Source organism: Amblyomma mixtum, chromosome 7 (genome assembly GCF_055824585.1).
Source record: "Amblyomma mixtum isolate Tamu chromosome 7, ASM5582458v1, whole genome shotgun sequence".
NCBI lineage: Eukaryota > Metazoa > Arthropoda > Arachnida > Ixodida > Ixodidae > Amblyomma > Amblyomma mixtum.
In genome coordinates this window covers 24,292,739-24,316,960 of record NC_143018.1, presented here as the reverse complement: position 1 = coordinate 24,316,960, position 24,222 = coordinate 24,292,739, and the positions used below count along the sequence as shown (strand labels likewise).

General features: G+C 46.8%; 1 protein-coding gene across 3 annotated transcripts in view; it reads left to right on the top strand.

The window, feature by feature from the left end:
* The first annotated feature begins 14,435 nt into the window (after positions 1-14,435).
* The window catches only part of LOC149335322 (ATP-binding cassette sub-family C member 3-like), a 64,317-nt gene continuing 54,530 nt past the window's right edge, over positions 14,436-24,222 (top strand). For 2 of the 3 annotated variants that reach the window (XM_089552009.1, XM_089552007.1), the window contains exon 1: positions 14,436-14,500. In XM_089552009.1, the coding sequence (XP_089408135.1) occupies positions 14,483-14,500 (18 nt within the window). In that variant the 5' untranslated portion in view covers positions 14,436-14,482. Of the gene's footprint in view, positions 14,501-24,041; positions 24,155-24,222 lie in introns of those variants that run through there. The other variant, XM_089552008.1, reaches the window with a different exon arrangement.

Below are 24,222 nucleotides of genomic sequence, written 5' to 3'. Positions count from 1 at the left end.
TCGGCCCAATTTTGGAGGTCGGCTGTTTTTTAATCTCAGGAGCTCCTGCCTATAAACTTCGCCCTCTTGTGCTCTTAGAGCGTGAGGCGTTGCGCCTCTGTATGGGGCATCCAAAATGTGTCGCCAATGGTGTTCTGCACATTGAGGCGCGAATTCCATCTTTATCAGCTGGGTTTCGCCTTTTACCAGTCCAAACCCTGTTAATTATTTGTGCAAATCACCTCTTCACACCTCCAGTATAATATTTCTTAGTCAACCTGCAGTCTTTTAAACGTCGCCTGGTCTCGTTTGCATACTACGCAGATATCTTTTGTGCAGCCTCTCCTTGATCCATTGAAAATTAATTTCACAGATTTCCGCCCAATGCATAACGTCTCTCCTTCTGTTTAGATTGCCTTCGATGACATTTTTCTATCAAACGAATAGCTTCAGCCCTTTCCTGTCCTTCACGGTTTGTCGCAGAACCACCAAAGGTCCTTTCCCTCTCATTCTTATTGCTACCGATGCATAGCAGGATCGTGAAAGGACAGGTGTGGGCATTTTTTCACCTACATTAGGTTGGTCCTTTTCTCTCCGTCTTCCTAAATTGAATTTATCTGGCCGAATTATTAGCAGTAATTTTAGCCTTACGTAAATTATAACCCCTACCGTTTCCCATGTCATGGTTATGACGGACTCTCTGTCTATTTGCTCTTCGTTATCCTCATCCACTGAGTCTCGGGCAGTACGCCTCCTTAAGCAGCTGATCCCGCGCCATCTAAATTCGGGGCGCTTGCTTTAGGTACCGGGGCACATGGGCTTTCAACTGAATTGGGTTGCAGATTCCTTAGCAAGGGCCTCTCTCTGCGGCCCAATAACTGCTGTCCTGACAACCTGTGCATATACATGCTGCGGTGAGGTTTCGCAGTGACACAGTATTTCAGGGGTTTGCAGCCTCGGCTCTCGACGTGCGCTGCATGCGTTGGCATTGAAAACGTTGCGACAGAAGCGCGCGGCGCTGAAGCCATATATAGGCCGTCGACGTTCAATGGCGTTGGCGTTGACAAAGTTTTACACTCCGATCATTTTACGGATAGGCAGTGAGCATAATGGCTCCTTGAGTCAGTGGACGCCTGAATCATGCTTATAGGTACGTGGGTGAAGAGAGAGAGATGTGGGCTGCAGGCATTGACAACGTTGTGCCAGAAACGCGGCGCTGAAGCCATAGGCCGTCGGCTTTCATTGTGTTCATTGGCGTTGTCAACGTTTTACATTCCGATCATTTTTAGGAAAGGAAATGCGCGTATCTGGCTCCCTGGGTGAGTGGGCGCCTGAATCGCGCGTATAGGTACGTGGGGTGATGAGAGACAGAGAGAGATGTGGGGTGTATGCGTTAGCGCTGACAACGGTGAGCGAGGCATGCCAACTGTGCGTAGTGACGTCACTTGCTCCTCGCGCATGCGCAGTATGGTCGACGGAGGGAGCACGCGAAACGGCGAGACTGTGGCCAATGTAGCTCACGCTACAAAAAAGGCGCCCGTGTGCTGTGCGATGTCAATGCACGTTAAAGATCCTCAGGTGGTCTAAATTATTCTGGAGCCCTCCACTACGGCACCTCTTCTTTCCTTTCTTTTAGTCCCTCCTTTATCCCGTCCCTTACGGCGCGGTTCAGGTGTCCACCGAGATATGAGAGCCAGATACTGCGCACTTTTCCTTTCCCAAAAACCAATGTAATTTAAAGGCGCACAACTGGTTCCATGGGTCAGTGGACACCTCAAACTCGCTTTCATGTACGTGGCGTTGGTGTCCACCTGCAAAAGCCTCCTTTCCCTCAATATTCCGTGCTTAGCAATGCTATACCACCAGAAAGTTTTATAATCGATTTTTCTGCATCGTTCCGCGATAAAGTGACGGCTTACGAACCGACCAAGACTTCGGCTAAATTAGGAAAGAATGCATTAGTATATAGATATGTTCAACATTAAGCGCTTTGAAGAAATAAGATTATTTCGTCAGTATTCGCTCGCCAGCGCATTTGCTCGAGCCGGTGCCAAAGCCAACCGCCTCGTGGATATACGATCTGCGCATGCGTGCTGTCTGCTTTGGGATCACTATCATTATTCGCCCGTGTTGCATACTTCGAAGACTCGGAGACGCGCCAACTCATCGACGCCAGCTGCGGTAAGCGTGTACTTCTTCGTGCTTCCTTTCTGTTACGTCACTTTCTCCTGGTTGGAACTCGAGAGGCGACGATTGAAGGAAGAATTTATGGCTGCGAACGAGACGGCTGGTCACGTTGCCGAAAACGCCGGTTCAAGCTCCGGGACCGCGCCTACCGAAGGCCAAGAGCAGCAAGTGGGAACAGTGCCTATTTCAAACATCCTGCGTCGCACGTTAGATGCACTCGTGTCTAAGCCTAACGTCACACCGCACTTTATCGAGGAATTCACAATCCTTGAAAGCTTGGAGCCGTTTGAAAGCAGCTATATGAGAAACGCTCTCGATGAGGGCCTGACTGCGTCCCTTCCAGACAAGGGTTTTACGCCATCCCCTTCTTCAGAGGAGCGTCCAAACCCGGAGCAGGCCAGAACTGTGACCAAGGCAGCAACGACCGAGGTGACGTTGACACCGGCTTCGAGTGATAACCTGGCGCCGGTTCTTCCGGTAGTCCCTCCATTCCAGGATCCGAACGCCGCCGTGAACCCCAGCCAGACTTTGATCCCTGCTTCCTCGTCGGCCTTAGGTCCACCTTCCGGCACTCCGGCGCCTACCGACCAAACTGCCAGCCAGAGCCTTCAGATGCAGACGCCTGATCCCGCGTCTCTGACACCTCCGCTGTTAAGAATAAAGCCCCCAGGACACTGGACTGTCGATGAGGTGGTGAAGTTCATTGGGGAGATTCCGGGTTGCGCGAAATATGCTGGCGAATTCCGGGAACAACTCATCGATGGAGAAGCTATGCTGCTGCTGAAGGACCATCATCTGATAGAAACCATGGGTATAAAGGTGGGACCAGCCGTGAAGATTTGGGCCTTCATAAAGACGTTGAGAAAGCTACCGTGATGGCCTTGCTGTCTCACGAGACACTGTTTTTGGACGTTATTATGACGCATTGCTCAGGGCGGGCGCCTCGTTCTTTATGTTGCGCATGAGGACCTCGCCGAATGGAGGATTACGAAAGTGTCATATTGTAGCACGTTAGTTATATTACGTTAAAGAAAATGCGACTGAGTTTTTTTTTTCCTATAACTTTTTTTTCCCTTGTTCAATATGCCTAATGGCAAACAGCTCGAATGCGACCGAGCTCTGTGCACTGACATAAATATGTGCTTGAATGTTCTGCAGAATAAAATTATGTTGAGAGAGAGAGTGAATTTTTATTGAGGGAAAGAAATTGCGCAGTAACTGTGTCCCATATCTAGGTGGAATGTGTGTTGTTAGCTCGTTTTGTTTCGTTTTTTGTTTGTGTGTGGTGTGTGAAAGTTTGTTGCTATTGGGCACGACGATCGGTATATGAGGGAGGTTTAACTTAAGTTGTTGTTTCAGAACTTGTGGTATATGATGGTACTGTATCTTTTCTTTGTATGCAAAAATTAAAGTTCAGATATTCTGATTCTTCAGCGGATTTGGTGGATTTAATGCCAATCAGCTTTCTCTGATTGGCAGGACCAGTTTAACTTTTAGTTTAACTATATCTACATAATAATAATAATTATTATTATGTAGATATAGAGACAAACAAACAGGAATTCCTTAACACTTATGCGGGAGAACATCCCGTTCCTCTCGCTCGTAACACTTCCCACGGCTGTGACAACCTCGCGAAATACTTGCGCAGACCTCGTCTTTGAGAACCAGGCATTGGTGCAGCAAGTCGAGCATATATCCATCTATTTCTCCGTCCACAAAGCTTCCTTCATGACAATCAAGAACTGTTTGCGGAGTGTTTTTTGAGAAAGGAATATGTGTGAAAAATAACAAGTTGTCTGTAATTGTACATACATGTCTTGCTCGAATTCGTTGCCTCAATGTATCGAAAAGATAAAACAGCTGCTAAGCTGCGCTCAAATTTGGCATTAGGAAGTAACTTAATCATCGGTAATTTTTTCGATACATACAGTTTCGATACAGTTTCGCTGCTGGTAACATCAAAGAGCTCTCATGTATCATAAAATGTGGCCGAACAGATACGCGAAAGAGTGCGTGTGGTGTGGGGGCTACGCCACAACGTACCACGCCACTTGGGGCTGTGAAAAAAGCCCTTTACTACCAAAGGTAAATAGCCCTAGTCTAGAGCAGTGCGAGGCCCTCCTGGCTGACTCCGAGCACACAGCTTATGCTGGTGACGAGGGCCAAGGCAACGGCGGAGGCCAACGGGATCCTGGACTAGGGAAGACCGACCACTGAAGCTCCACATCTATCTATCCCCAACCCCCTACTCCCTAACTCTTCCTTTTGTTACAATAAATGTGTTTACTACTACTACTACTACTCATGAAAGCCTATGAAAGCCTCCCATGGCCCGCCCTAATACTTTATTTACCAATAGGAATTTAACGTTCATTACCCACAAACCAGAAGTACTAGACTGGGCGCAGCCTCGAACCCAACGCTCTCGTAAACAATGAATCGAATAAATATACGTCATGTCACCCTCGTACAACCGATTCATACTTGGTAAATGCGCAGAATCAAGGCGCTTTCGCATTTTTCACGTTGACAATTTTATGTAGCCGTCCCATCCGTGGTCGTAATGTTCTCCCATAAGTCAGTCTAAACAGTGCATTAAAACCGTGGTTAGCGCGAGAAACCATGTAGGAGCATATTGCTTTGTGCCGGATGACTATCAAACGCAGGTGTTATCTCCAATAGGAGGCGTTATCTTTCGGGGGACGGCTGGCGTCACTGAAAACATCTGTGACTGCAAGAACTGCAAGTTCTGCGGGACATATTTTACCGGGAAAAAAACTGACTCGCTAGGCGGAAGACATATGGGTTGCTGCTTGGAGCATATATTCACAGCTGGAGGTCTGCTGGAAGGGTTTAGGAGAGTGCGAGGAAGGCCCTGTCGTGGGAGGCTCTGCCGTGGATGCAGCTGTCCTGTCGTGGATAATAGCACTGATCCTGACGCTAATTGCATTGCGGTTGGGCTTTTCCTATGAAATGAGTTAACTACGAAGTAGATGGCGACGTTGCAGCTGTCAGTGTTAAACGGCTCTAGTTACCACCCTGTTTTCATTTTTGCTTTAAAAACTGCGAAAGATACGTCGGTGCTGTCTCTGCAGGGTAACTGTAAATCAAGGCGGACATTATCTACGTGATAGAGCTCAATAATTTAATTGCTTTTATTTCCATAAATATACAATTTCTAGGGTATTTAAGGAAATAGTTGCTCAGAGTAACCTGAAGGGCCTTAAACTCTGTCTGGGGGTAGCGACGGAAGGCACAGCATTAGTACATAAAGAAAACTTATAGTTGGATCAAACTTAAGCCATCAAACAGAAATTCAACAGAAAAAAAGCGCAAAAAAATGGGAAATACAGTTTACAGGTGAGCAAAAAAACAGAAATTTTACGAGATAAGCCTTGAGGAATAAAGGATGAATGATTGCACAATTTACAGAGGAGAATATCCAACAGAAATATCATTTAGCAATAGCAATCTCCTTCGAAAGCAGTCACAATGACAAAAAAAATTAAAGCAACAACTTAGGACATGTTCGAATATCACAGAAATATTGGTACAATCGTGAAATCCGACAACAAGACACATCGATATTATTCCGCGTGAGGTTGTTTAGCATGCGTGGTAAGCTATGATGTAACATTTGAAAAGCGTGGCTAGTGCGAGGATGTGGCTCGTACCAGACGATTAGTTACATCAAATTGCTTTCTCAACTTTTTTATTTATGATATTAGGGACAAGATTTTGCTGCCCCACGCGGCCAGAATCCTTCGAGACCTCACCCTCTCACACACGGTCAGCATCATCTGGGCACCCGCTCATTCCTCCCTTCCAGGCAACGAATCCGCCCACAACACCGTCCGAGAGCTAGCGTACCGGGCAAAGGGAGAGAACGGGGGCGGCAGTAGCTCTCAGAAGGATGTACTGACCGCATACCAGGAACTTAAGCAGGCCTACCGTCTGGCCCGCAAAGAATATCCTGCAGGCCACAAAACACTAACTAAAGCCCAAGCAAACACCTGGCGCCGCTTACAGACAAATACGCACCCTCATCCCACAATTTACTCGCACATTTACCCAGACAAGTACACAGGTACATGTAAACTCTACCCTCAGCCAGCCAACCTCACGCATATGATGTGGGGATGCTCAAATCTTCCCAAACGACATAGCAACATTGAAAATATGGAGCAGTGGGAGGCACTGATGCGCAGCTCAGACCCAGCCGTCCAAGTGACGGCATGCAAGTGGGCATGCAAAGAGGTTAGGGGACAGGTAAAAAGGTTTGGTTTACAAGGTTTAACGTCCCAAAGCGACTAAAGCCCCACCTCGATGGACACTTCCGAGGCGTACGGGCGGAGCGCCTACGCGCACGGGCGTACGCTGGAGCCTGTCTGCGCATGCGCGAGGCGCGACGCGCGAGCAGGCGCGAGCGGGGCGCAGATATCTGTGCATGTCAGATATCGGCGCCTGCGTACGGGCGCTAGCGCGCGCGTCGGAAGCGGGGTCCGGTTGACAACAATCGGAGGACCGCGGGGCTCTCGAGGACTCTTTTCTTCATAGCTTCGTGTTCTCCGAACTTTTCTTCGCGGTTTAATTCGTCCTTTCAGCGCTCCCCAACCATCTTTTGTTCACGGCTTGACATTCTTTCAGTCGGCTCGGGAGGGGGAGCGAGCCAGCACCAGGAGCATGGAGGTGAACGCCACTTTTCGACGCCCGTCGCGGCGCGTGCTGGGCGCGCAGGCGCTTCGCGTGTACGCCAGGGAAGTGCCCATCGAGGTGGGGCTTAAGGCTATGAGAGACGCCGTAGTGGAGGGCTCCGGAAATTTCGACCACCTGGGGTTCTTTAACGTGCACTGACATCGCACAGTACACGCGCCTCTAGAATTTCTCCTCCAAAGAAATTCAACCGCCGCGGCCGGGATCGAACCCGCGTCTTTCGGGTTAGCAGCCGAGCACCATAACCGCTGAGCCACCGCGGCGGCAGGTAAAAAGGATAGGGGGGAGAGAGGTACAATGCACAAGTACTCTATTTACACTATAACATATATACAGGTGGGGCGCGGGTGATGTCCTTAGCCAAAGCGGAATAAGAGCACGAGTGTACCTGTGTATGCTATTGCTGGTTCTCCTAGTGATTTCAAGCAGACCCCCCCCCCCCCCCCCCCCACCTCCGTTGTTTGCTGCGGAGCTTATATCAACACTACTAGAACGCTAAAAACGTGCTCAAATAAATGCCAAACAAACACTTGATAAGTTTAGAAAAAACACTCCGGTGTTTTCATTCTAGCAAATCCGCTTATTACCGACTTCGCAAGTCTTGCATTGAGGTGTTAACTACAGCACAACGCTCTTAAAAGTAGTAATAGTAGGGGTTTATTACTGCACAAATATAGGACGGGAAAAATGGTGCCGGCCACACGGCAAGTGGTATCTAATATCTTAAGCACCCGAGCCATGTTTATCTATGCCCGAGCTGCAGCCGGCGAATATAAAGGGACACGGGGAGGATGGCAAGGAGAAGTACAGAGGGAAGCGATAGCGAGAAAGGACAGAGGAGATCTTTATTCACTACCTACAATATTTACAAAAATATAAAAAAGAAGAACAAGTTTGTGCCGCTCGCGCGCGCGAGTGTCCAGGCACTGTCCCAAATGTAACCGCACTCGAGCGACCACTGCACCTGTTTACAAAAACGGCATACTGCACAGGTGGGCTTGGTGGGGCTCCCGGCCGCATACCGCCCGAAGCAGCACACAAGGAGTGTTCACGTCACGCGCGCACTAACTGGCAATGAACAAGCGGGAAGTCAAGCCAACCTGCTCGATGCTTTCCCAAAGGCCCTTCAACTTGTGCTCTTGGGCGCCCACTGCTCGTGCGTGCTCGCTTGACATTTATAGGTACATTTTCCTGCTCGTGGCTGTCGCTGGACGAATTCAGCACGTTGGCGATTGTTTTTCTGCGCTGATAAATCTCCCCACTGTGACGGTGTTTGTCGGACATGGCTTCCTGCTCACACTCTTAGCTCAGTGCTCTTAGCGGTGAAGCTTGTTCGGGAAAGCTTTAAAGGGCAACTGCGCCACTTTTTGAGAATTGCGCGATACTGAAGAATTCAAATCTATATAGGCTGTAGGTAAAGCATGCCAAGTTTTTTGCACTACCATTTAAAATAGTGACGTAACCGACTATTGAATTTTGCACTTCTTCTCAAAGCATCGAAGGAGTGCGGGGAAGTTCAGTGCGACATCACGGAAGGTATGATTTCAAATTACCGCTGCCGTCAGCCACACCCTACCATGCCTCTTTGGACTCTGCCAAACAACGTTGGGCGGGCTATGGCATCGGTTTTTTTTTTCCTTCAAAGCAGGTGTTTATGCGTTGGAAATGTACCGATACCCTAAACGACGTCATCATGCGTCCCCCACTTTGCGTTGTGCGCTGCGGAGAAGCTTGAAGGCCATCGCAGTTTTAATTGGTGATTACGTCACCGTTTCAAACGCTAGGCCAAAAGGACTTCGCATACTTTACCTGGAAGTTTCACATATTCGACCATTTTAAGCTCGTCGATTTTTAGAACCTATGCAGTTGTCCTTTAAGCGCCTATATCCGCCTTTTTCATGCCCGACGTGAGGGCGTTCCTGCTGCAATATTCAAGGCGTGAGATTGTGTTTTCGCCTCATTCGTAACCAAATTGTAGCAAAAGACAGCAACCAGTTGCCCTACCTCTTGGTGAATAAGTGACAGCGATGGTTATATGCAGTACTTTCCTCCCCGCTTCCGTGAGTGCATCCACTGTTGGGACTGCCTGGCTCGTGCGGTAGCGGGTGGTATACACCTTCGAGAGCGCTGACACCGCTTCTCACATCTCCCTTATGGCTCACTGTGGGCAACGCTGTCCTTGTGTATCAGAAGAACCGGGAAAGTTGTGATTAAGAGATGCACCACTGCCCGACAGGTGGCTGTTCGAAACACAACCGCCGGTGCGGCTTGTGAGACCTAGGCTGCTCTTCCGGAGCAGCTTCTTGCTACCTAAGTCATTAATTTAATTGGTACCTGCCACGGTGGGCAGTTTGCACACAATCCGGTGGGCAGCCTGGTTCTCACGAGCCTCAGCTTCAGCGGGGAGTTTTCACTCACGACGACACCGGGTAGTCAGCTGAACGGGGCCATTAATGTTATCGCGTTAATAGCGACAGATGGCAACGAGCCCCCGAATAGCGCAAACAATAACGGAAGGAGAAAACGCGTACAGCAGCCGGCATGTGACGACCCTCCTGCGAATAGACCGAGCCACGAAGATAGAATGGGGTAATTAACAGGAGCGCCTACGATGAAATAAAAAAAAAACATATTGCATGTTTTTTTTTGTTTTTTTTGAGGGTACGCAACTAAGCGAAGGTTTCCAAGACAGGTGGCTGTGGAAATATATACCCTTCCCTTGTCTGCTTAATTGCTTAACGAGGGCCTCGCTTCTGGCAGCCTTGATGCCATAGGAAGCATAAAAGTTCTCACTTCCACCCTCGCAGTTCGATGACGTTCCACGTTACACCAGCGGTAACTCAGGACGTACTACGTCCGCCGCTTATGAACGTAGGTGGCGCTGATGAGCGCTCTCAAGGTTAGGTCACTTGTGAACATAAATACCCCCGAGAACAGAAGATCTGACATCCGTCGCCGTAGCTCAGTTGGTAGAGCACCGGACGCGTAATTCGGAGGTCGCGGGTTCGGTTCCCACTGGCGGCATTATGTTGTTTTTCTTCTGCTTTTCTAATCAATTATATTTAAATGATAACATATTCAGTGATATTCTTCATTAATCAGCACCATAAAATTAAATGAATATTTAAAAAATCCCCTGTGGTTCTTAGTTTCTCTCTCACACACCCCCTCAACACACACACACACACACACACACACACACACACACACACACACACACACACACACACACACACACACACACACACACACACACACACACACACACACACACACACACACACACATATATATATATATATATATATATATATATATATATATAATGGGGGGAAGGGGATGAAGTTTGCACATCCAGCTACGCAGAAACAAATTACATATTTGTGTGTGGATGAGTGTTATTCCTTATGAGGGTTCAAAGAGCGGGTGCTGGTTGAAAATTTACCGCTCGAAAGCATGGAGACGATAGGCCTCCAGGTGCAGCCCTCCAATGCATTTTGCATTAATGAAACATTAGGGGCAGGGTGCTTGTTTCTTTGTCGCTTGTATGTCTCTGCAGCTGCGCTCCAGATCAAGCACTTCCTGTGAAACCTTGTACCTACTTTTTTGAAATCCTGTTTGCTTTGCCCCGCAGTGCGCCTGTGTAGCGCTGTAGATAAGCCCGCTCACAGCTGTACTCAGTAGTTCCAATATCCAATTACGTATCATTCATACCATGTAGTGCAATATCCGGCATGTAGTGTTTGTGCCCAGGCTGTGGAACATTAGTTTAGTTACCTTAATATTTATTTTTAAGCCTACCGTTGTACATCGCCTGTTTAGGTCTCTACACATGCACTGTAAGTCATCGCCTGCGCTACCTAGAAGGCAAATGTAATAAGCAAACTAGGGGTTACTAAGGTGTTCTGCATTACCTCTCATAATTTAACTTTTCCCGATCTGACCCTCTGAGTATATGCGGTAAACATGCAGTAAATAAGAAAGAAGAGTTCGAATCTCCCCGTTTGGCAACCTTTCTCGCTGATATCTTTACACTAATTCCTGTCGAGGACTTTGGTGGCTGTGCCGAATCTGTCGATAATTTCCGGTATATTTGCGTTTCCTTCCTCTGCGCCCTGTTAAACACTGTTAAAGACAACTGCTGATGTTCCAGCTCGACCAAATGTATATGATGATCTCTGGATGCTATACAGCTTGTTCTAAATTAGGTTTTCCGGATTTCTTAATAACAAAAGGTGAGCAGTGCACGAAAGCCGCTTCCACGTGTAAATCATGTTACCACGCGGACACGAATTGAGAGGATGTTTCTTATCGTCAATTTCCTAATTAACTGAGACCAATAATTTTTTGGCGCCTACAGTCAGCATGTACGCTTAGTTTGGAAATTTAGAGGCTGTCGTATTCATAGCTGCAGGGCTAGGCGCAGCATGGGAGGAGCTTTTCGCTCTAAAAAAAAAAAAAAAACTAAAGAGAATGTTTGCGACTTTCGAACAAATGTGAGAGCACGGATTGTGCTACGTCGAAGACGACAATGCGCTGGCAGTGCCGCTTCAAATAACTTGCGTAAACTGTACATAACGTATAGCCTATACTTTGTCTCCTTTCTCGTATATATGTCTGGTTTCCCGCTTAATTTCCTTTGCGATACTTTCAGGCTTCATCCGGTCTATATTGCTCGGCTATAGACGTCCCTCCTTTATATAATTCCGCATATTGTTAACAGTTCTGTTTGTTGTATCTTGTCTTTGGGGCTGGGCACTTTGGCGTTTCTTAATGACATCCTTTTATTTATGAGAGAGCTTGCAGCACCATCCCATCTAACAAGCGTCCTACTTCAACTCTGCACTCCGAGATGATATTGATGAAGTTGCCGTTCACAGATTGTACGATATGCTGGCCGTCCTTGGTTGAAGCCTGATCTGTAGCAGATTTAACCGTACTTTTGTCTCATTAACCATCTTCTTCCTGACTATTCCTGGCTATTTTTCCCAAATCTGGGCTAAGTTTGAAATTCTCGGTCTCAAGGTCGGTACATCTGCGCTTCGCTAGTACCTTTACCTCCCGCACGGAGCCAGGAGAGGCCCAGATAGATCATGGCGGTTATTTTGTAGCTACCTTCTCCCTTCAGGCTCGCTTCCTGTTTTCGCTTTTGCGGAGTAATGTATTAGTGATTTTTAAACTATTTCTGTTTGCAAGTTCTAGGTGCATATCACCGCCGCCATTCCTGAATTCTGTGACATAGATCGTGCTACCTGCTCACCTGCACACTTCTCCCCTGCTTTCGCATTGAAGCCCCCCAGCAGCAGAGTGCACAGAGTGTGGACTTCATTCATCGCAGATTATTACATGATCGTAACCCATCTCGACCATTGTGGCTGGTGGTTGTGGCCGGGTTTCGACGCATAGGCCTGCACTATCAATGAGTTTGTTTTTTTTTTAGCTTATGAAGACTTCCACCCTCTCGTCTGTGCTGAAGTGTTTGTCAATGTTGCCACGGATGACATCATTGATCAAGAGTCTTGCTGCCATGTTCTTCTCTGTCTGCAATGCCTCGGTAAGATGCGCGCCCGTTCTTAGACGGTGCGCCAGTATTTCTTTGCAGCAATTCTAAAAGTTTTCCGGTGAATGTTCACTAAGAGAGAGAACAACTTCGGCCGAAAGCATAACAGCGTTGAACATGCTGAGAGAAACACGGTTTTGTCACCACTGCCTTATTCATGCCGAGCAGACAGGAATAACGGCTTGAGGTGATCGTTAGGCTGTACCTGTACAAGGATAAAATCAACATTCTTTGAAACCAAGGAAATTTGAGAGAAAGAGAAACAATTTTATTACGACACAGCATCTAAGCGTGGAGGATATCTTGCGCCAAGGCCACCAAAGCCAACTGGTCCGTCAGCTGTTCCGAGGTCAGCCGGGCCGGGCATGTTGGGGGAAGGGGTATGGGGGGATTGAATGGGAGCAAGGTAGAATAGCAGAAAATATTCCAGGTTATCATGGGGTTCGATGCAATTCGGGCTTACAGGGGAGGGTCGGAGGGGGTGGATGAAAGAAGGGGCAGGAGTGAGGAGCGTATTTAAGGGAATGCATAGGAGAATTTGTAGTGGGGGGGGGGGGGGGGGTGAGAGATTTCTCAGGAACAAAAAGGATACGAATAGTTACTGTAATGTTGTCATATTAAATATTTATTTCATGTTTGTAATGTAGAGTACTGTCCCACATTGGTGGATACGGTCAAGGGATCCCTGGAGTCAGGTGTTGAAGCTCGCCGGCGAGACTTTGTACGACCTCATTGCCTGGGGTTCCAGCGTGACCAGTAATGCTCCTCAGTGCAACTGTGTGTGGACGAATTTGGCGAGAGCCTCTTGTAGACCATCTCTTAGTTGCGCAGGAATGCGAGCCATATGAACTGCGCGTATAACTTGCATCGAATCGGTGTGTATGGTATAGCCGGAAGGGGTTTGGAGGTGCTAGGGAGAAGTCTTGTTTACGGGCGATTACCGGGAAAACTTCTGAAGTAAGTGGTAGGAGGTGAATCAGTACAAGGACCCAAGGTGTATGTCACTATCTGGCTGTCACGCGCAATGGAGCAAACACTAGATCCGACCTGAACTCGTGAAGCATCAGTGTAGACGTTGGTCGACTCAAGAGGATTGGTATGGCGGATAACACGAGCAGTGCCTCCGCCCGGGTTGCATTCGGCAGCAGCGTGTTTTGCAACGGGGGTGCTTCGGGGGTTACTTAAGAGCAGGGAAGGAACCGTAAGAATACGGAGATCAACGAGGTCTAGAGCGACTTGTTGAAGGATCCAATGGCCTTGTTTGGTGCTGGAAAGACAGGTCATCTACTGGTCTCTATACTGTTGTAGGAAATATTTCCTTTAGTTTGTGATGTTCGATTCAGTGTAAATGGATCTGTAAATACATTGTTTCGACAAAAAAAAAGAAATAATGTCATATTTTGCTTTCCGCTTCGTCGAGTACTGCCCTCGTGTGTCGCACTACAGATGAGAGACAAGGCAGGGAGATGTAGCGGACTCGCTGTCCTCGTGAAATTTCTGTCGTGCAGGATGTGTTTCTACGCGCACCCTCCCGGCAAGCGGCCCAGGGGACGGGCACCTGTTTACCTTAGGTGACGAAGGCATGAGTATACTGTGCAAGCCGCGCAGAGGCACAATTTGTCGTCGCTGGGACTACACACGGCGACGCGCTGGGACCTGACAGGAAGCGTCCGTAGTTCAACGATTTTCTGCAACAGCTGTTCCACGTGCATCGAACGTCCTTTCACTCTCTCTCTTCCTTTTCTCTTGTTTTTTTTTTGCTTATTCCCTCTGTCTTCCTGCACAGAAAGCCAGCGGCACCGGTTTGCATCAGAACAGCCGGGCGCTATTCTTGCTTTGCGGAGATAAGATTTCGTCGGGCGCGTGGCTGGCATGTGAGCTTCGTTAAACGCCGCCCACCCTTCCGATTTTGTCACCGTCAGAAGAGTAGAGGAGGTGACCCTGACACGGACGGCCGGTGTCCATCATCGCAGACTCGGAGCATCCTCGTCGTGTATTCTTCCCTCTACGCGTGAGGACACCGTCGGAGCCCCGGCAGTCATGGACGTCTGCCAGCAGGTGAGTGCGCTCGGTCACCACGGTTTCTGAACTTATTGTTACCTGTTCAAGGCAAGATAAGAGCTGGTCCTTAAGGGTAACGGAGTGGATTCCAAGAGAAGGCAAGCGTAGCTGGGGGGAGGCAGAGAATTAGGTGGGCGGGTAAGATTAAGAAGTTTGCGAGGATACAGTGGCCCCACTTTGCACAGGACAGAGTTAATTGGAGAGGCATGGGAGAGGCCTCTGCCCTGCAGTTACAGAGTAGTCAGGCTGCTGATGATGATGATCTTCGGCAGACCCGAGTAAGAGATCACTTTTTCAGCGTTGGTCGAAACATGACTCTGAAGGCTGTGTGTCCTCATGAATGTACACTGTTGGGGACTAAACTCTCCAGGACACGTCATCGGGAACAGAAGCTGACAGCTCTGTGATTACCCGCGGGCTGGAGACCACACTTGTCGAAGTGAAAGTCGGGCTCGCGTTGTGTGTGGTGTGCTAATGACAGCAGGTGACCGCTGACAAGCATGGCAGCTATTAGCCAAAATCGCTTGTCACGCATCCTGGAGAATTTGGTCCCCCATAGTACACATACAAAAAAAATTTTGCAGCCGCAGGTCCAATTGTCCTTCCCGTATATGCCCCACCCGTGCTCTCTCTCTGCACAGCCTTTGCACAATTTTCTTTCGACATTCTGCAGACTGTACATAGACATTTGTCGATGAATGATTTCTAAAGACAAATATATAGATTATTCTACAGGCAGTACAAATCTTACATAGAAAATCTACAAATTTGTGGCCGTACGCTTTTTGCAGACATTTGTCTATAGAATGTCTTTGACTACGGATAGACAAAAGGAAATATCTTTAAGATATAGCCCATAAGAAGTATATGGACAGTATATAGACCATTTTTATGAGACGATAAATTGGTTTTTGAGGAAAGGAAATGGCGCAGTATCTGTCACACATATCTCGGCGGACACCTGAACCGCGCCGTACAGGAAGGGAGGAAAGTGGGAGTGAAAGAAGAAAGACAGAAAGAGGTGCTGTAGTGGAGGTCTCCGGTATAATTTCGACCACCTGGGGATCTTTAACGGGCACTGACATCGCACAGCTTCTGTACATTCAGAAGCATGAAGCAACGTCTTATCACGTGTATTTATTTAAAGAGAAGCTGAAGAGTCTGTCCAGCTCGAAAAAAACGTAGCCGTACGCCCGTGGGCACTCTATAACAAACGAAAATGTATTTTTTCCTGTCGATTACATTCCTAGGAACGACTTAATAGCCGATTCAAAATGCGTTGTCGCTGCGCCCCCTTTCGCATGCGAAGCGCGCCGGTGGCAGAGAGCAGCGAACGGAAAGAGGCTGGCAGATGTCATTACTGAAGTAGTAGTAGTAGTAGTAGTAGTAGTAGTAGTAGTAGTAGTAGTAGTAGTAGTAGTAGTAGTAGTAGCAGGAGTAGTAGTAGCAGAGTTCCTGTAGCAGGAGTAGTAGTAGTAACAGTGGTGGTGGTAGTAGTAGTAGTAGTAGTTGTAGTAGTAGTAGTAGTAGTAGTAGTAGTAGTAGTAGTAGTAGAGTTCCTGTAGCAGGAGTAGTAGTAGTAGTAACAGTGGTGGTGGTAGTAGTAGTAGTAGTTGTAGTAGTAGTAGTAGTAGTAGTAGTAGTAGTAGTAGTAGTAGTAGTAGAGTTCCTGTAGCAGGAGTAGTAGTAGTAGTAACAGTGGTGGTGGTAGTAGTAGTAGTAGTAGTAGTAGTGGTAGTAGTAGCAGTAGTAGTAGTAGTAGTAGTAGTAGAGTTGCTGTAGCAGGAGTAGTAGTAGTAACAGTGGTAGTAGTAGTAGTAGTAGTAGTAGTAGTAGTAGTAGTAGTAATGGTTCATTTAATAATAGTAATAAAAGGAAGGAAAATATTTTTGCTAGCCCCTCGCATCTGCGTCGCAAGGGAAGCACCTGAGCTGGGGCAGCGGAAATAGAGGGATAGCAGGCAGACTGGAGAAATGAAATGAAAGAGGTGAGGGTAGAGGCAGAAAGGATAGGGAGGGAGAGAGGTAGTATAAACAAGTATTCTATTTTCACTATAACATATGTACAAGTAGGGCGCGTGTGATGTCCATTACTGAAGACCCTCGCTCTCGAGCCTCCGCCAGCCGCGCTCGCTTCTACGTCTGCCACTCAACGAGCCTTGAATCGGCTGCAGTACGCTCCGGTTTTCTTGGTTTTCTCATCAAACTTACTCAGAAAAGTGCAAGTCAAAGTGAAATGACGGGCTGATCATGCCGGTGGTCCACGCAACTTTTTGCTGTATGGCCACCGGCGACTGGGACTGTGCCGTTTATCACCGCAATGATCTAGAGGCCCGTGTGCTGTGCGATGTCAATGCACGTTAAAGAACCCCAGGTGGTCAAAATTTCCGGAGCCCTTCACTACGGTGGCCCTCATAGCCTGAGCTGCTTCGGGACGTTAATCCTTAATAAAACCATTAAAACCAATCACCGCACAATGAAACAAAAAAAAAACAGACTATGAAAGCAGTCGGTAGCGGCTTTTGAGGGGAACGATTCAAAACTCTCGCGAACGGTGCGCAGCTTGGAATACTTCCTTGACAATAATGCTAAACACCAGACCTTGTAGACACAGAGTATCCCAATGTAACTAGAGGGAAAGCTGGCGGCGTTACACTTCATCCACCATGAAGATGCAAGAATTCCGGCAGGACGAGGATTCTTACGTGGCTTGAATATCGTTGGGCACAAAGCGTGGACTCAGCCGCAAAAATACGACGCTTCTCGAGGCAAACCTCGAAGAAATGTCGTGAAAGTTCCCATGCCAGCCTAACACTTAACTTTCACTTGCGTTAAATCTATCGAAGAAGGAAAAAACGCAGTATTGAATTAACTTAATATGCGCACAGAGGAGGGCTTCGTGCCATAGAGTTAATACAACCAACCAACCAACCATTGTACCATTTAGAGGTAAAATCCACGTTTCCAGCCGAGCCAAGTAAGAAACATGGCCTTCCGATTATTTCCGCGATGGACGAAGTACGTTCTTCGAGAAACTCGTTTACACGGCGGCGACAGCTTTGCCTCTATAGGTAACAATTGGAAGCTCTATGTTTGTAGATAGTGCGTCCACTGGGCTTAAAAACGAAGTCAGCTATAGGGGCGCGAACTTCGCCTCGATAATGTGTCAGTTTGGCGGTAGGTTGCTATACTGAGAAGCAAAATGTCATTTAGAATGGAGCTTTTCCGGCAATATGCTGCGCAGCCAAATGACGAACTACGGGACGATATATTAGGTACGGTACCTAAGTCCACTTACACTCTAAACACGAATATAAACATGTAGTAAGAAGGGAGTAGGCTGTTCCTTATAGCACTCCGTTTTATTAAAGGGCCTCCTTTTAAGGCACACGTAGATGCGCACGCATTAGCCTGAATCGAGAGAAAAGGCGCGGCCTGGTTCGCCAGAGTCCTCGAGTCGAAAAAATGGCGAGGACTCTATGCCGTGACGATTACCGGTGGCTGTGACGGCACACCGTTCCCGTGGCTATATCGATACCCAAATTATACATGTTTCGGAGATCTTAAGTGTTAATTACGCTTAATTACACATTATTCCATCTAATTTGTCACAAATCCGACGTTTTTCCGGCCATTTGTGACATTTTTCACTATGCCGTGACGACTTTCGGTGGATATGAGGTCACATCATTTTTGTGGCTTTATCGACGTCCGCAATATTTCGACGCAATTTCGACATTGTTGTCTGTAATTAATTAACTAATTAATCTACAGTCATCAAGCTTGGCTTCTAGGTTCAATTTTTCCTCCCCTATCTGAAGCAACCATTGGTTTTCTTCTATCTTTTTTAGTTCCCGAGTTAAACGCGTATGGCGCGCTTTGTTAACGGAGTGCGTGACAGGCGCGACCGCAGACGGAAAGCGCACACCTGCTCGTGCTACGGGCCGCCGACACTGCTGTGAACTGTTTTTCCGCAGCATATATCAAGCCGACGTTGCACAGGAATTCGCACCGCACTGCAGGAGGGAGGCTGTCTGTGCACGCGAACAGCGATAAGTGTGTTTAGGCCTAGCGTAGCGAGTTCCCCGAGTTCACTTCCCGCCAAGTGCGTTCTACACTCAATGTCACTCAAGTTCATCGCGTGACACTGTGCGAATGACACTAACGGCGAGTGTTGTTACTCGTTGAAAGTGACGCTGAACTTGCCTGTGTGACAAGGGTTACAATATTACTAGGCTTCGCTCACAAAACGAGTTCTTAACTGCTTCTTTTGAGCGCTTTCGCGAACAGAAGTGCACGGAAACGAGAGCAAGAAGTATCAGTTGACGGGCTTATTTACACCTCGCCTGTTTGGAAATGCGGTCGCCGTAACTTGTTAAAGAACCCCAGGTGGTCGAAATTTCCGGAGCCGTTCACTACGGCGTCCCTCATAGCCTGAGTCGCTTTGGGTCGTAAAACCCCCATTAAACCATAAACCATTGTAACCAACACATAATTCATGCTGAGCTGCAGAATGCCGTAGCCAATGATGCACTGCGGCGGGCCATGTATTCTGTATAAAATGGCCTTAAATATTACTATTCTGCCACATAAACCCCCAAGTGGGGAAAAATAATTGCAAAGACGGAAGGAATGCGAACAAAGTCTCTTTCTTCCTGCGTCTCTCCGATAGGTGGAAACGCGCTCTGGCCTAAGACGTTCCTTCCTATGATGCTTGTTACTCGCTGCACTTCACGGGACGAACACAGAATAAAGGAGAAATTCTAGAGCCCCGTGTGCTGTGCTATGTCAGTGCACGTTAAAGAACCCCAGGTGGTCGAAATTTCCGGGGACCTTCACTACGGCGTCACTCATAGCCTGAGTAGCTTTGCCACGTTAAACCTCCGTAAACCAAACTAAACAGAAGAAAGAAAGGGCACTGACAGGACGGAGCGCGAATTCACAACTGTTTACTAAGTAACGAAGGTATTCCATTTTTATACAGAGAAAGACACGCGTCACGGGGTTGTAAGACAGGATAAAGAACGCATAAATAAAAACATACAAAGGGCGGAAAGATTGCTAAGAAATTTTATGCAGTTAGCTCGGGGTGTAAAAAACCTAAAGACACGAGGAAACAGGCGGCAAGTCTACCTACAAAACCAGGTCTCACAATTTTGGCGAAGAAAGCAAAGTCGAAAGGAAAACCTGTGTCTAACCCCATTCTACACGGTAAAGACCCACAGAGAAGGGTTTCCTTTGCGAATGATCGTCGAGGACAAAGAGTCATGGCGAAGGTGTGTGGCAAGGTTTCTGCAGAGGCGCCTCTCGGCGCTGGAGATTGACGACCCGTATCGCAACCAATTACCTGAAAAGGTGACCGAATTCTTGAAAAAATTCCGTCTTCTAACATTCCCTTCGGTTATTCACAAAGTGAACAAGGGAGAGAAAACCTCACAGTGCTTGCCGACGTTTCGGCAAGAGAACTTGCCTTCGTCTGAACGAAGACAAGTTCTCTTGCCGAAACGTTGGCGAGCACCCTTAGAACCCTCACTTTTTCACATTGTGATTATAAAGAATCATCTGACCAACCTCTCTCTACTATGGATTCCTATCGCTTGTCGTCCAGGGCATGTTTTAGAATATATTCTTTCTTTCTTCTTTCTCTATTTCAAAGCACACATGTAATTACATAAAGTCCTTAGCCAGAGGTTAGTCGTGGATTCCAAAATGAATACAAATAGGTCTACTGACGATTCAGGAGAAAAAAAAAACATATTTGTCGGTGTAGAATGAAACAATTGCAATACAAAACAACATTATACAAACTGAAACTCTATCCTATGACATACATATTACCAAAGAAAAAAGAGAGGTCACTTTACATTCAGACTGCCACGTTCAATAGATTAACAGTAACATGCCACGCCACAGACACATATAGTGTCGCTTTACTGAGACGCTTCTGTGTGAAGGAAAAAATTCTCAAATGCTCTAAATGTATTAGGCGAAGATATGACTTAGCATAAAATAGCATTCCAAATTTCGACACCACAAAAATGGAGACATCGATGACCATAATGATTGTTAGATATTGAAAGCAAGAGTTTTCCAAAGCCTGCAGCCATGTCAGCTGTTGAGAAGGCTATCGAGTGCTTCGGACTAACCAAGTTACAAAACCAATGTGGAATCAATGTCACTGCGTTCATAAGCTTGCTACAGCTGTATCTCGACTTGTTGCTTGTCCAGCATGAAGGGCAGCTATATACGCGTAGAGCACCGAAATATGCGTTGGTTCGTGACTCGCACCTCTACAGTCATACCTGTACACGGCTAAAGCAAACAGGTGTCTGAAGCAATAGTTAAAACTTTTGGGGTGGTCGCATGCTCCAGCTATGTTGACGGTTTTTTGCTGTGTTTCCCTTTCGAAAACCAGGATGGTGTCAACGCTAGCCTTGCTATTAATAAGGAAACTTAAGGAAATGCCAGTACGATCGACTATCAGGTTTTTAGACAGTGAAATACGTAAATCAAAAACCACACATGCTGGGCATACAAAACAAAAATCAACATGGGAATGCTTAGATATGATTCTGGCCATTTAGAGCTAATAAAAGGACCGATAGCGTTTTCGCGCATGACCCAAAGCATCAAGAAATCGCGTGGGCAAAAGGCCGGGCAAAGCCTGACTGAACAGGTAGGCTAAAAGAAAGCGGATACCTAAATATCCTTGTGGGCTTGACCGCAGATGAGGTCCTAAGAACGGTGGCTAGCAAGAAACAGAAGATAAAAGTAGGAACCGAGAAAAAGGTGCGACCACTTTGTAATTCATTTTGACAATAAATTTGGATTGATCGATTGATTGATTGATTGATTGATTGATTGATTGATTGATTGATTGATTGATTGATTGATTGATTGATTGATTGATTGATTGGTATTAGAAAGTTTATCCATGATTGGCGAGTGGCAAACGAAAAGTCTTACGTCACTTGAATGTCTTGATATTTTACCTTATTTTTAGTTTCCAAAGGTAAAAGACTTGCGCAAACAGTAGAAGAAGAAGAAGGAGACGGTACAACAGGACAGAGCGCTCTGTCCTGTTGTACCGTCTCCTTCTTCTTCTTCTACTGTTTGCGCAAGTCTTTTACCTTTGGAAATTATGAACCAACTCGCCCAGAAGAAAGTACTTATTGAACTTATTTTTAGACGAGTTTTCTTTTTAATCAGATTAGATTACCTTGCAGCCATGGTTTGGCTGCGCAGTTGGAATTCCGCCCTAAACAATGATCCTGATCAATATCTTGCTGCAAGAGCTGGGCGTCGAGGGCGGAAAGAGGGCTTAAGAGTTTCGCTCAGTACGTTCGCAAATTTCGTGGGAACTAAATTATCACACCTGCTTCGATCTTAAATTTCATTCAGTGGTCAGGACGAACTGACGGACTAGTTGGCAGAAAGGACAACGGCGCTTTGTGGTGTGTGTCCTTTCTGTCAGTCTTCATTTCGTTCTCGTGCGCTAGGAAATTTTTGAGACATTCAGTGGTGCTTCTAGCAGTTTTTTTTTTTTTTCACAAATAGCAAAAGCAATGCATTCTAGATTTCTTTGTATTTTACCTACCTCTTTAAGCTTCTGCTGTACCGTCACATGTCCACTGCTTATACTGGCAAGGGCTGAGTCAATACTGTGATGTCGCCACTTTTATTAATCCATGCTTTTTTTTAGTTCCTCTTTGCTGGTAGAAAGCGCGACCGATCCAGCGTGCAGTTCCTTGAAGGTGCGCAGTATTTCCATGTTGTGCTCAGTTTATGTTAGCACTGCGTCACATGCAGGGTTACTCCGAACATTTCATTTCATTCTCCGAGCAGTTCATTTCACTAGTACTTTGTGTACAAGCAGTTCTTCACATGTCTGATAAGGACCCAGTTTTTTGACGTCTCCCGACAATAACAGAAGATACCTATCGAAACCTTTGGGGGGGGGGGGTCACCCACGGTCACGGGAGAAGCAGTAAGCACCAATTATCAGCTTCTCTCGCGCAAAAACACAATTAAGTACACACCTTCAAAGCAAACAAAAAAAGATCTGTGAGCAACTGGTACTGTGCTCTCGTGTCAATTGGAGTGGTTGCGCGAACGCTACCGCTTGAATCCTGGCGCTGTGCTGATATGGACGCGCAGCGAATATTGGTGGCGCCACCTGGCATATGTGCAGAGGCGATGCATGTTACCGACGCAGCATGTTACCGACGATGCATGTTACCGATGCATGTTACCGACGCAGACCCACTTGTTCTTTGTTCTTTTTTTTTTTCTGCCAAGCAACAGTAGAAAGACAACGCACACAGGCAAGTATGCTAGTTGGTGATTCGACGCAGAAGACATATTGAAGGCACACTGAGGGCGAGCTGAAATTAGCCTTTATAGAGAGCAGCGAATTCTAAAGACAAAGACACTACTGTCACTGCAGACGGAGCTTTTATAAGCTGGAAAAGAAAAAAAAAAACAAGAACACGCGTAGCCGCCACTGGTCGAGTTTTTTTGTACGCGGATTCAAAGGGACAGGCTAGAGCCAATCGCTTTAAAAGAGTCATCACGGAGTCATCTTCAGTGTAGACGACTTGCAAGTTTGAATCTGGTGGAGGGAAAGTTTTCAAATGCATTTTTTATTTATTTGTTTTTTTGCAGGAAGAACGCCTTTTTTTCTGCAGGACAAAAATCGACGTACCCAGAAGGAGCCATACAGTCCATTTTTATTAAGAACAAAATGCGGTTAGAGCAACCCTGAGCATGCCTTCAAGGAACAACGCAAGATAACATGGCTCAAAAAGAAAATTAAAAAACGGGACAAGGCTCCACATGAACGGTGCAAGGAGTGGCATTCGTTGAGTACTTCATTGGACTGGGTTAATTTGCAGTGCCTTGCAGTGGGTGTAGTCAGGCTGACATTATGACGATATTGGAACGTGGAGCTGCAGATACATGATGTTGTTGTTGTTGTTAGCCTTTCAAAAGATGCCACATACCCACACTGGGGAATCGGCGAAGAATAGGGAGGCAGAGGCTTGCTATTCACCTGTACATATATTAAAGGCAAAAGAAAAGTACTTGGAGAGCAACAACGGTGAATTCAACCTCAAGTAGGACGTGGACTGAGAAGGGATAAGAGTTTGGATGAGAAAAAGAGAGAGAGATAGAGAAAAGGAATAATTGATGAAATCGAAGTGTAAGAAGGCATAGAAAAGAAAATATTTTAGCATTTAGCAAAAAAGGTGATGAGATTCCAGCAAGAAATTTTGAACAGCCCCACAAAAGCGGCAGACCTGGCCGCCGTAGTGGCTAAGTGGTTATGTCGCTCGGCTGCTGACCCCAAAGACGCGGATTCGATCCCGGCCGCGGCGGTCGAATTTCGATGGAGGCGAAATTCTAGAGGCCCGTGTTCTGTGCGATGTCAGTGCACGTTAAAGAACCCCAGGTGGTCCAAATTTGCGGAGCCCTTCACTACGGTGTCCCTCATAGCCTGAGCCGTTTTGGGACGTTAAACCCAAATAAACTAAACCAAACCAAGACCTGTGACTGAACCCAAGTGTGGTGGCGCCAAATGATAGCAAGAGCGGGCTGCTCAAACTAAGACCAAGAGGCTGCAAGATGCTGCAGCAGAAATCTTCTCAAAGAGGTGAAACGGCGGCAATGCAGCCAAAAATTATTGATAGATTCAAGATTCAGGCTCCCGGCAAAATGCAC